This window comes from Dermacentor albipictus, chromosome 10 (assembly GCF_038994185.2).
Source record: "Dermacentor albipictus isolate Rhodes 1998 colony chromosome 10, USDA_Dalb.pri_finalv2, whole genome shotgun sequence".
Taxonomy (NCBI): Eukaryota; Metazoa; Arthropoda; class Arachnida; order Ixodida; family Ixodidae; genus Dermacentor; species Dermacentor albipictus.
The window spans coordinates 70,653,083-70,666,822 of record NC_091830.1 but is presented as its reverse complement, the minus strand read 5'-3'; the positions used below and the strand labels follow the sequence as shown (position 1 = coordinate 70,666,822).

Below are 13,740 nucleotides of genomic sequence, written 5' to 3'. Positions count from 1 at the left end.
TAACAATTTCCTACTGTTGCTTTCGGCATAGCCTCCCAGATAACTTTGCTTTCAGATGTTAGCTATCGTAACTGTTCTTGTAAACGAGGTGCCGATACATTCTTTGAGTATGGGACCTCCTTCTAAATACTAAATACTTGCAATGCGACTAACTTCTAATAATAATAAATTCTGATTCTGTTTAAAACTTATCCTGGTGCACTTATCCTGGTGCACTGGGGCAAAATGGGTGGACACGATGGACAAGCTGCTTGCCTGGCCCATCGTTTCTTTCTAAGTCTTCTTTGCGATGTGTGTAGAACGTTGTGCACTGCTAGACGTTGCACCTTATTTCCTTATTCGGTCAACGCCATGATGTAAAATTGCGTTTTAAGTTATGCTGGTTGCAGCAAAATTTGCAATAATGTCATCATTTTTCAATTGTAATTGTGCAGTGCACCTCATCAGCGAAGAAGAAAGGGCAGGTAATTCACCGAAAGACGTGCACTTCTTATCGTCACAATTTATTGACATAAAATAAAAGTAATGTTTATAATCAGGCGAAATTCTCCAATACTTCGATAATTTTATTTGGTCATTGTCGCCTGACCCGTGCAGGCGGGTCGTGGTATACTGTCTGCATGCGAAAACTTCTCGGAGTGTGTTTAGTAAAAATAATTTCAGAAACTTGTGGATCCATCAGTCTGATATCTGTGAATTATTGCATGTGTTTTGGGAAACACAGTTTGTGATATACATCACTTTCAAAATACTCTCCTTGGGACACATTACACTCGTCCGGCCTCTTCTTCCATTGCTGAAAGCACCCTTGGATGGTCTCTTGTGGTCACCTTTCTCGCAGGTAATGCTTTATTGTTGCGCAATCTACGAATCCATAAGAAAAAAACGACGGGAACAGGGCACGCGGTGAAAGAAATGACGCTCAAATTTAGAAATATATTTTATTTTGAAATGCCACTTTTCCGAATACCTTGGTTCCCAGACAGTTCGTCGCTGAATGGGCAGCGCATCCGGCTGCTGTACTGAGGTAACAGTGTTCGAAACCAACCATCACACCAATTTGGGTGACTGCGTATACGGCAACGTGAACCAACCATCGCACCAACTTGAGTGACTGCGTTTATGGCAACGTGTATATCAGTGGCTCCCTTCAGCGAACCTCTTTCGTTCCGACATGGGTCACTGTAGACGCGGGACTCGGTAGGCACCGCTTTTCGAAGAAACTGGGACGCTGATGCTGAGCACATGGTATTGTCCCCTGGATGTTTGGTGGCCCCCTGTGAACCTCTTCGATGCCACCTTTGCTCTCTGTGCACTTGCCAGTAGGCGTTCGCCAGTCCTAAAAGAAGGTCTTTGAGGCCAACAATGGGTAACTAGGTACGTGCCTCTGTGAATGTGTCAGTCTGAAAGGATGAAAAGTACCCTTTAAATTTCGCGGATGTTGAACGGTATCGAGCCCACATAACAAGGGTTGCTCAGGAGCAGTGAGCTAGCGCATTAGCAGTCGGGGCCACAAATGCGAATGACCTGCAGAAAGAAAATAGCGTGTGATTGATAATAGTCATCTTTGTTTGTGAACAGACTCCCTCAAATCGAAGATCATGACCTTCTAGTCACGTTGATTGTGGTTTATTGAATGCTATGGAAGGGTTTGCTAGGCCGGTTTGTGTGTCATGGTCAAATTGTCCCTGAAGCTTCCTACGTTGAGGTGCTGCAGTGCTAGACAGATCGTGTGAGCCACCCGCCACCAAATTGTGCGATTTAGGGGAGCTGGATATCACACCGCGATGACGTTCCTGCGAGATGACTGCGATGGCATACATCGTGGGCATCTATATATATATATATATATATATATATATATATATATATATATATATATATGTTCGAAATGTTCGAAATGGTACATATATTTTTTGTCAATATAGTAGTTTGAAAATTCATGTCATAGTAATGTGCACTGTTTAGCTGCGATGTGTGGAATTTGAGTCACCGGCCTTCCACGTACGTGGGTCCTTTAGAAGCAAACGTTCAAGCTCGAGATCACTTGTCTTGGCGTTTCAGTTTCAGATCTGTATTGTGATTTAAGCTTTGACGTGTTGTGTTCGGGCATAACATGTTTTGAAGCATCAGCAAGAAAGCACTGTCGTTTTATTCAGCTAGAAAACATTCTACATGTCAAATGTTTGTGCATGCATGCACTTTTTTGCCGCGTGTTTCCGTAGCGACTATTACCGTACCGGCAATTTACCTAGTCGATTCTGATTAGAAGCTTTCATAAAGAATTTATTTGTTATTCTAGATACCTACACTGCATTGTCCACCTAGGAAATTTTTATACAAGTGACTAGGTCATTGAAGATAACTCTTTTCTATGACCTTTAGATTAAGTGCCCATATGAGAGACGGCACGAGGCATGAGGGGGTGAAAATATTTTTGATATGCTGGCACGGATGAATGCAATTTTATATATTGAAGTGTAAGAAAACGTGCGTGTTTCTCTCAGGGTGAAGACGAGAGAAAGAGTTCAATACTTTTTTGTAAAGGCTTCGCACATGATCGCCCAAATGCATACACTCATCGTTTACATATCGGAAAGATTCCGTAGAGAAAGTCAACTCCTGTCTTTGCGAAGAACTCCAAGTCCACATCCTGTAAAACTGGTTGGACTTTAGCTCTGTATGCACAGTTTCACTAATGTTTTACCCTTTCTAATTGATACAAGTAGCCTGCTGCAGTCTTCGAAATGAAAGTCTTGGCCATCGTCGTCCTTTTAGGATTAGCAGGTGAGTTTGCTGGGCAAGAGACAACAATATATGTGATACGTTCAACGGTAAACTACTGAAATTGTGAAACAGAAATGTCATTTATTTGTAAGCGTAGCCCGTAGATATAGCCAGCACTTAGTTGTTTTCAATGCTGTATCAACACAAGAAATCCCTTATTAATAAAGCACTTCTCCAACTTGCACATCAATATAAACCTGATATGGTGATGCACATATAAGAAATAATGATTTTGATTTTCTAAATGCAACAATTCTGATGTTCAATTACAGAACCGCGATCCGGAAATAGAATATTAACCTGATCTGGACGTAGAGGCAGACTTTCAGCATCTTTGCGTGAATAATGCGCCAGATCTTATTATATAATGAGATACCTTTATAGTTGCCTGTGATATCCCATTTTATCGGTGTATGAATAATATACAATAATGAATGATGAAACATTGAATATTACGTTTTTCCAACAAACTCTTGCTGTTTTCCACAATATGGGTAATTTTCTACGACTTGACAACACTGGTATGATGTTATAATGGTACGAAGAGAAAACATATTGATGCATTGCGTGTACATAATGGTAACATTGTCAAAATTCTCGTACAATGGACATAGTAAAGAAAACAAATCCACGCATGCAAAGAGGTGAAACATGAAGAAAGCCATTGAAGGGTGCGCGGGAAAAATGCTATCCTATATGGCTAACTTTAAAACACATTCTGCTGCACTCAGTGACGGCCTTGGACAGAATGGATTGACACGATGGACAAGCTGCTTGCCTGGCCCATCTACTCTTCCTTCGTCTCGCTTGTGGTCCATTTATAGGGTAACGTACTAATAGACACTGCACGTTTTATGCTTATCTGGTCAACACCGTGATGCACAAAGATGTTTGAGTTTATGAAGGTTGCTGCAGAATTGACGAAAAACTCGTCTTTGTTTTTCTTTCTGTATTTATCTTTATAGTTCAACCGTGTTTGTGGGGTTTAGCTCGGACGCGAATAAAAAGCGAAATATAACTCGCAGAAAGGCGTGTGCTTCTAATCTTCACAGTTTATTGAAATTTGTTTCAAGTAATGGTCATAATTAGGCGAAATCCCGCAATATATCCATGACATAATTTAGTCATTGTCGCAAGACACGTGTAGACAAAATTACCTTGACAGTCTTGTCCGAAAATATCGAGGAGTAGGTTTATAAAATTTGATGTCAGAAACTTACAGACACATCAATGTGGTCACTTTAAAATTCGTGCCTTTTGGACAGAATTCACCCTATTTACCTCTCCTTGCATTGCTCAATGGACGCTTGACAGTGCTCTCGCGTTAAGCTTACTAAGATTTAGTGTTTTATTGTAGCGCAATTTACGATTTCGAAAATTCGAAACGGCCGGAATAGAATGCGCAGTGAAAAAATGCTGCTCAAATTTAGAAACATGTTTTATCTGGAATGGTGCCCTCGATTTTTTCGTCCGTGATTTCTATCTGCGTTCTTTTGTGTATTCAGTTACGGACATTGAGAAAGAAGAAGGGAAATGAAACCTCAAATTGGCCCGTTTCATGAACTTCAGCAGCGATTACCTTTCGAGTCAACTCGTCCCATCTGAAATGTTGCCAAGCGAACACCAATGTGTATTTCAGGAACAAAAAGGAGTCGCAGAAGGCTAACGCAATGTTTTCCACGACAGTGCAGAAATTGCAGAAAAAAAAATCTAACATGATGTCGATGACTTCTCGCAGGGGCATAATCGGGGCGTAGTATCGAGCGACTATTTCGAGGAATTTGTTCGCACATGGCTTACACAATCTCTCAAACGCTGTAGGACCTCCCCGTGGGACCTTCAGGGACAGTTTGACCTTGAGACACAAATTCGTGGTCAATACACTTCCATGACAGTCAACAAACCAATATCAGCATGACTACAGGGACATGATTTTTTATTGGAGGGAGACAGTTCACCAAGAAAGATGACTGTTATCACTGACACGCTGCCATCTTTATTCTTTATGCAGGTCATGCGTATTTGTGACTTCACCTGCTAATGCGCTGGGTTGCTGCTCCAGTGTAACCCATGTGACTTGGGTTTCATTCCGCTCAGCATCGAATAAACTTAAGGGATATTTTTCCTCATTGTAGAGAGGAACATTCCCGGTGTTACATACATAATTTCCCATGTTCACGTCAAAGACATTCATTGAGGAGCGGTACACGCCTGATGGCACATGACTAGAGACCCCAGATGGCAGCAAAGAGCTTCATTGGAGACCACCAAAGACCAATTGGCGCATGCCGAGTGCTCCATATTGCCGTCAGAGTTTCTTCGAACAGCACTAGCGCCTTAGGAGTCGCGCGTCTATGGTGACCCATGTTGGCGCGAAATAGGTCCGTTGAAGTGCGTCACACATGTACACATTGCCACATACGGAGTCACCCAAATTTGTCTGATGGTTGGTTTCTCAGCACAGCAGCCCGATGCCTTGTCCCTTCAACCATGAACTACCCAGGGACCCACATAGGTAAGAAAACGGTTAGATACAAACTTCCATATATTGTAACCTTAACGAAGAACGCTTCCAGTACGAGTAGTCGGGCTTCTCGTCAAAGCTCTACGGCCGGAAGTAGTTTAGGCTGGTGGAAGAGTCCTAGGGGAAGCTGCGACGGAGTTCCTCGATGTGTATTGATATCTTTTTCTCGCTGATGCACTCATACTTCTGCCACATGGTGACCAACCGCAGTACCTGCCATCGCAGGATTCGCCTGTTGAAGCGCATCAGTTCGAGGTTGTACCGGTGACTCTACTTGATGCAGATATGTGTGTTCGTCGAGGTGTAGCGCACAATGCCCGTCAGGTTCTTGTTCTCCCGGTAGGGTATATGGTTTGGCGCCCGCGAGTCCCGGTGATTCAATGATGCCCTGCTTGGACAGGTTGCCCTGCTTGCCCAGCCCTATGCGGATATTTTCGGGCTTGATGTCGCGGCGGATTAACTTCTCCGAATGGATGCACTCAACGCGCGACACCAGCTGGTTCGCCAGCAGCAGCACCGTCTTCAGGGAGAACTTGCTGTTGCAAAAGTCCAATAGGTGCACGAGCGAGGAGCTCGGCAGCTTCATCACCATGACGTTGTAGTTAGCCTCGGAGCCGCACCACTTGAACAAAGGGATGACGACATCTCCCTGCATCATCTTGTAGAACTTGTTCTCGATGTGCAGGGGTCGGTGATTCGTCTTGATGCACAAGCGTTTGACGTCCACGTTTTCCCCCGTGGATCTGTTTGTCCCGAAATAAATATCGCCGAAGGATTTGCTGCGAATTTTCTGTCCAAGCTGGTACATGTCACTGAATTGACGCTCCATTTCTTGAGGCAGAAATTGGCAGCAGCCCGCTTGGAGAGAACGAACTGGTGAAGGTGGTTGATACTCTGTCAATTTTTTTCAACGAAAATACGCCGCCATATTGAAAGCATACTGGGTTGCTATATCGTACTCTTCGCGGTGGTTCATCTCGTCAACGGGGGCGTTTGCCGGTTCGTGACCTGTTTCACGGTCCTAGACTACTGTCGAAGCGCCTTTCCTATTAGTTTTCATGCTGCTGGAGTTAATTCGTAACGAGGATTCTTCTTCGTTACTGTTGCCATATAGGTACCAACACAGATAAATAGCCCCCGGGAAGTGCGTCAAGTACCCTCCTAGTGCTAACACAATAAAATTTGCACTGTAATAAAACGCAATAAGAGCACCACAACACGCTTGTAGGCAGTTAGGTGCATGTTAGGCATTGATAACAAAGCAGTTACGCCACGCCATTTGCCCCTACAATATATACAATAGGATCCTGCATTTTTATGGGCCAAAACGACGATATGATTATAAGGCAAATCATAGTGGAAGACTGCAGAATATTTTTTATGAACTATTATATATTGAAGGAGCCTAGGTCATTGAGGCTAAGCTTTACTCGAGATTTCTTCCGGAGTACCTGCCATAACGTCAAGGAACGAAGCGTCGTCAGAGACCATGTTTCCACGTCAGACCACGTCAGAGACCATAAATATCCGCGTAGTTCTTTTCCATAAAGAGATAAGATGGCGAAAACGATCTTGAAAAGAAAGTGATGTTTCAGCCATGGGCACTGCCTTTATCTGAGTAAAACGTGAAGTCCAACAATCGTTCGCTCATAAAGAGGAAGCCCTAATAGCTCGCTTAGTGATTAATGGAACCAGATATTTCTTCCTTCCGGTTGTGTCATTCGCATAACCCTCCAGTAAGTCAAACGTTTTTAGCGTTGAAGAAATGGGTCAACCAAAATAGAACCTCTCTAGTGGTATTTATTACAAGCCTAGAGGTATTTAACGCTTTGGACTTGGAAAGCATTAAAAGAGAGGGTCAGTGCTATTCTTATCAGCAATTTGCGGTGTGCAGAAGATAGCGTCTTCTACAGGAAAAATGGAGATAACTTGCAAAGAACGTTGGCAGACCTTCATGAACAATAGGTACGAGTAGGTTTGAAGTTTAATTTACAAGAGGAAGACAATCCCGCATGACCCATCTAATTGTTACGTCGGCATTCTGTGATTAACAGCAATGCAAGCACGCACAGTAATTTGAAAGTACAGTAATGGTGAAACGCGTTTGCGTAACTGCAGCAAAATCAGGAAAGGCATAAGCCAACGACTGAGCAATATCTTCCTCTTAGGTATGTACGGGCACTCGAGTGAACCTCTTCGCTAGAGTGTTATTCGAGAGAAACGTGTTATTTGCACATGTATGTGGGCATACTCGCATGCTACCGTCTATCCTCTTGATCTCTCGGCATGCTCTTCTTTTTCTCGTCTTCCCCTTCGCACTCAGCAGAGTCGCAGGCGAAGAACTGTTACGTGACGTCTCCTATCTCCATTTCCCTAATAAAATCTCATATCTATCTCTCTCACTCTCTCTCATATGTATGTGCACATCATAGCGTGCATGAAAGCGACCGTGATAATCTCCAACTCTGCGCCTATGCCTTGCATGTGAGAAATAAAGTTGGTGCTTTCTTTGTATCGAAGAAATTAAGCGTGGTGTTATACAAAACGGGTGTCTTATTTTCTTGCAATCTCTGTATTGTTTAATATGTTTTTAGTATTTGTTTTCGGGCCTCAATGATGTAGTATACGCACTTCGATCTTTTGAAAACGTACTTTAGATAATTATTCCATGTTATTCAAACTCAAGAATTCACTTTCATCAAGAGAAAGCGTAGTAGTATAGTGAGATAAACTGGTTGTCCGTCCCACATTGCATTGTGATTTGCATACGTCTGAGTAAAATCCAAAACAGTGTCAGTAAATGCAAAACAACTGACGTTCCGAGCAACTGTTCGCGAAGGAAAACAAGTGACCTAGCCTATTTCAGACAGGACAAGGAATTTTTTTCGTTGGGATGTATGCAGCATTTTAACATTCCTGTCAGTATACTTGTGCTCTTAACACTTGTCCAAATAAGTAACATTCTGACGCCTATATGAGAAGAATATTTAAAGTGTCATACTTGTGCAGCTAATTCGGCTCTGGATTTTACTTAGGCTTACCAGCGCCACATGGCCGACATCGAAATGAAGTAACGAACTGCTGTGCGCTTGTCACTGCGATGTCCCCTGCTGTAAGCCTTTGTTTCACACGAGTGATTCACGTGACCCTTTCCGGCTATTAGGCTCATAAGCCGGTATTAGGCAATAGGTCCATGTTTACGGCAGCAGCACTTCACTAATGACAGCAACTATATGTCGACCTTTGGTTCCATTCAGGGCTGCCTCGGGTGAACGAGTTTATTGAATTGTGAACGCTGCTGGCTACCAACTTTAAAACGCTTTCACAAGGACGTACTTTACGTAGGCATTTAATATAATGTTAGAATAATAATTGTTTATAACAAGATCACGGAGGGAAGGTGAAAATTTGACTCTGCGATCAGATAATATTAATGTACAACTTGCCGCTCGCGGGTCGGTGTTCATTAAAGAATAATGACATTCTTTTATCTTACAAAAACAAAACGAAATTACAACGTGCTGCAATTGAGTAAAATTTTGCAACTCTATAGATGATTGTTTTCCTACGCCCAATTTCAATATATGCATTGTTGCATTTACGAGACCACAATCATTAGTTCTCTTCAGCATATCACCACTTATGGTCCATTTTTGCGTGCAAGTTGGATCAGTACTTTAATAAGGGATTCCTTGCAGCTATGCAACATAGAAAAAAATTAAGTGATGGCTATATATTTGTATATATCTATTGCGCTTACAAATAAATGAGAATATTGTTTACAAATTTCTGTGGTGTCTCTTGTGGTGGTGTCTCTTGTCCAGTAAACTCACCTGCTAATGCTAAAAGGGCGAGGACGGTCAAGACTTTCATTTTGAAGAGTGCTGCAGCCTACCTGTAACATTTAGAAAGGGTAAAGGCATGACCTAAACTACGTCGCCACAGCTCAAATCTCACCAATTTCGTTGTGGAGTTGGAGGTCTTCGCAAGGAAAGGAGTTCATTTTCTCGGTGAAATCTTCCCGATATGTAAACGCTGAGCATATGCATTGAGGTGATCATCTGCGAAGGCTTTATACAAAATACTGAGCTGTTTCTCTCGCTCTCACCCCCTAAAAACGCACTCGCGTTTTGTCATATTTCATTCTCTAAAATTGCCTTCAACTGCACCAGCATGCCAAAATTCTTTTTTTCCCTTTCGTGCCTTGTACTGTCTGTTATCTAGGCCCTCAATCTAAACGATATGAAGATAAGTCCTAGACCCTTGCATGAAAACTATCTAGCCGTAGAGTGCAATCTAGGTATAGAGAATATTTAGCAATCTCTTTAGGAATGGTTCAGAATAGAACTGACTAGGTAATTACCCGGTTTGCTGATAGCCCCCATGAAAACACGCAGCAGAAAAGTACGTGCATGCAGAGTCATTGGACATGCAGAATGTTTTTGTAGCTGAATAAAACGACAGTTCTATCTTGCTGATGCTTGAACATGTTATGCCGAGAGACAGCACGTCAAAATTTCAATCATATGCAGATCTGGAATTGAAATGGCAAGAAAAGTACTGTACGGCATCGACCTTGGCTCATTAAACACGTGCTTTGAATGTCGGCGACTAAAATTGCGCACATCACAGCTAAAGAGTCAACATTAATTTGACATGAATCTTTAAACCACAATATTCTCATGAAAACTGTATATTCCGTTTCGCATTGCAAACCTTATCCAGAGGATTTATTCTTGTTTAAAAATGTCAATTGAAAGGTTTGGCTATAAAGTCATTCCACAGCACGAGTGTTAATTCAAAATGGACAATATTTGCTGCAATATTTCTGGAGCTTTTACTAGTACCAGAGGAATCCTGACATGTCAAGTGTGCTGGCATTTGGAGACATACAATATGTTAACACAAGGTTTTCGTCAGTGATCGATCGAGGAACCTCTAATATAATTTTTGTGCGTTCACGAAGTGCTTTGCTTCGGCACTGTTGACCACTTAAAATTGTCTTCGTTCTGCAATGTGCTCTCGTGTTTGGCTTGTAGCGTTATTTGATACATAAATTTGACATGGATTTTGTTGTGTCCGCTGGCGCTCATCTTGATAAGAGCACTCTGCGAAGTGCGCATACGCCACTAAGTATTAAAAGCAGAGTGCCCCTTGCCAGTGGCCATTTTTCTTGCCGAGCCTCAACCCACAGGCATGGGTCAGTAAGCGTCGTTCACCCGGAACTTGTCTGATCCTTTCGGCATGCCTGGCGCAAAACATAACACGTGCCGACGAAGATGGGACATTGAAGAGTTGCGCACCGTCAAGGAAGGCAGGTGTTCTCGGCATTCAGCCTCTGTTCAGTACCGACGATTGAAAAGTGCTGCTTTTTCTTTTCTTCACTGACTGATATCATGAATCAAGAAGCCAGTGCAGGTTAGACGCAGTTTGCTGCTCAACTGGGCCAGATGGAACCATTCGACGTTTCCACGAATGACTGGGTGTCGTACGAAGAACGGCTGACGTCGTTTCTTATCGTCAACTGCGTTCCCGAAGGTAACAGAGTACATGCATTCCCGAGCATCATAGGCCACAGTACCTACAGTCTTCTGAAATCGCTGGTTGCCCCGGAGTTGCCTTCAGCCAAGAGCGTCGAGGTACTAAAGAAGACGCTGGGGGACCATCTGTCGCCGAAACCGTCGGTCATTGGCGAGCGAGCAAAGTTCCACAGGAAGCAGCAAGTCGAAGGCGAGTACATTTCTGATTACGTTGCCGAGCTACGGAAGCTAGCACGAACCTGTGATTTTGGAAGCGCGTTAGATGAATCCCTCCGGGATCGCTTCGTCTGCGGCTTGTTAAGAGAGGGTATACAGCGAGTGCTGTTCACGGAGGATTGCAAACTTACGTTTCAGAGAGCGGTAGAGCGCGCTGTGGCTATGGAGGCGGCAACGAAAAGCACTGCGGAAGCCCGTACAGGGGTGTCTACAGCCAACCCCATGCGTAAGGTACAGGCGACTTCGAGTGTCCAGTCGCAGGCATGTTTTCGCTGCTGGTCGCCGAAACATTCCGGCAAGGCCTGTCCCCACGTAAATGACAAATGCTATAAGTGCAACAAAAGGGTGCACCTACAACGAGTTTGCCGTAGCTCCTACAACACGTCGCGTGGGAAACGCCCCATGAAGGACACTATAAAAACGTTATCGGTGGTATCCCGCTCGGAAGTGGCAGCCGTAAAGGGCGCATCTGCTCCCAGTATTGAGCCCATCATGGTACTGATGAAAGTAAATGATGTGACAGTTCCTATGGAGCTAGATACAGGTGCCGCCGTCACAGTCATGCCTTTCAAACAATACCGCCAATTTCTTTCATCAGCCAGGCTCAACCCGACGGAAGTGAAGCTCCGCACCTATACAGGAGCCCTGGTGATCCCAAAAGGCGTCCTACAAGTCAAGGTGCAGCACGGTGGCAACACGGCGAGCCTTCCTCTATACGTCGTCGACCAGGAAGGGCCGCCGTTGCTCGGTCGGGAATGGCTTCAGGCAATTAGGCTGGAGTGGAGCAAAATCTGGAACGTCCACCATCTGCCAAGGTCAGAGCTGCCTTTTCCTTGTCGTTTAGAGGAAAGGCTGCACGCTTTGATCGCAAAGTACGACTCTCTATTTAAAGATGAGTTAGGCATGATTACAGAAGAAAGGGCCGAGCAGTATTTCAAGCCTAATCAGGCACCGTAGTTTCTCAAAGCAAGGAACGTGCCGTTCGCACTGCAAAAGGTGGTTGAGCTTGAACTTTCGAAGATGGAAAAAATGGACATCATAACGGCCATTGCCACATCAGATTACGCAACGCCAGTGGTACCCGTTATCAAGAAAGACGGTGGCATACGCCTCTGTGGTGATTATAAGGTGACAGTGAATCCGTGCCCTGACGTCACACGTTACCCGTTGCCGAAGGTCGATGACTGATTCGCGGCTCTGTCTGGAGGCACACATTTTAGAGCGCAGCTCTTTGGCGTCCATTCCTGGGTTTCGCGTCGTCGTCGGCGTCGTCGTCGGCGTTGTCGTCGGCGTTGTCGTCGGCCTCGTAACCAGCTCGCCGACGAATCTGCTCCGCCGCCGCGCATGCGCGCTGTCGGCTCTCCGGGCGAGGGAGGATGATGGAAGGGAGGAGGAGAGACTGTGGAGGAGGGCTGGCTACACAAATGGCTCTTTGGCGTCCGTTCCTGGGTTTCGCGTCGGCGTTGTCGTCGGCCTCGTAACCAGCTCCGCCCCCCTTTCATCCCCCCAGCGCTAGCAGCGACCGACTGATACCGCTTTCGTGAGTCCGCTACCGCACTCACGAAAGACGTAGTGCACTTCCTGCAACTCGCATTAACCGTCCATCGATCCACACCGATGTTAGTAGTGGGGAACTTTAATGTTGACATGAAGACAAACAGCAATTTCCTAACACTTATGCGGGAGAACATCCCGTTCCTCTCGCTCGTAACGCGTCCCACGGCTGTGACAACCTCGCGAGGCACTTGTATAGATCTCGTCTTTGATAATCAAGCATTGGTGTACCAAGTCGAACATATATCAGTCTATTTCTCCGACCACAAAGCTTCCTTCATGACTGTCAAGAACTGTTAGTGGAGTCTTTGTTAAAGGAATACGTGTGAAAAATAAAAAAAAATTCTGTGATAGCGCATACATGTGTTGCTCGATTTCTTTGCCTCAATCTATCGAAAAGGTGAAACAGCTTATTTGCTGCGCTCAAATTTCGCATTAGGAAGTAACGTAATCGTCGGTAATTTTTTCAAAGATCGACCTGAACCGTGCTTATCAGCAAGTGGTCATGTCTGATTCCTCAAAGCAATACCTAACCTTGAATACGCACAAGGGATTGTTTGTCGTCAACCGATTACCTTTTGGAATCGCTTCCGCGCCGGGGATTTTCCAAAAGTTAAAGGACACGATGTTGAAGGACTTCAAGGGTGTTTGCTGCTACCTAGATGATATTTTGGTAACTGGGAAAACACTAGAAGACCACTTAGCTAATCTCGAAGCGCTGCTGAAGCGTTTTCAAAGCCGAGGTGTCAGGGTAAAGAAAGAGAAGTGCTCGTTTTTTCAAAGCGAACTTCACTACCTTGGGCACAAAATCAGCGCTGAAGGCATTCGCCATTGTCAGATAAAGTTGACGCACTTCTCCAGGCGCCAGCACCGAAATCAAAGAAGCAGCTTCAGTCTTTGTTGGGCGTTGTCAACTATTACAGCAAGTTCGTGCCCCAGTTAGCAACGATAGCTCAACCATTTTTCAGACTTCTGCAAAAAAAAGGTAGCCTGGCACTGGGACGAGCATGCTAGAAAAGCGTTCAACCAAGTGAAAGCGCTATGGGCACAACCACCTACGCTCGCACACTATGACCCTGAAAGACATCTTAGGCTGTCATGCGACGCGTCTCAGTATGG

The 13,740-nt window shown here is 44.5% G+C and overlaps 1 protein-coding gene and 1 pseudogene across 1 annotated transcript; one reads left to right on the top strand and one right to left on the bottom strand.

The window, feature by feature from the left end:
• Positions 1 to 5,428: 5,428 nt before the first annotated feature.
• Positions 5,429 to 6,140, bottom strand: LOC135898386 (casein kinase I pseudogene; annotated as a pseudogene).
• A 4,110-nt stretch (positions 6,141 to 10,250) lies between these two features.
• Positions 10,251 to 12,964, top strand: LOC139051096 (uncharacterized). Its single transcript, XM_070528198.1, has one exon. The coding sequence runs from the start codon at positions 10,762 to 10,764 to the stop codon at positions 12,022 to 12,024; it is 1,263 nt and encodes a 420-aa protein (XP_070384299.1). The 5' UTR covers positions 10,251 to 10,761; the 3' UTR covers positions 12,025 to 12,964.
• The last annotated feature ends 776 nt before the right edge of the window (positions 12,965 to 13,740 follow it).

Excerpts from the sequence above, each read along its gene's own strand:
- LOC139051096 (XM_070528198.1), top strand. The coding sequence starts at position 10,762 with ATGGAACCATTCGACGTTTCCACGAATGACTGGGTGTCGTACGAAGAA.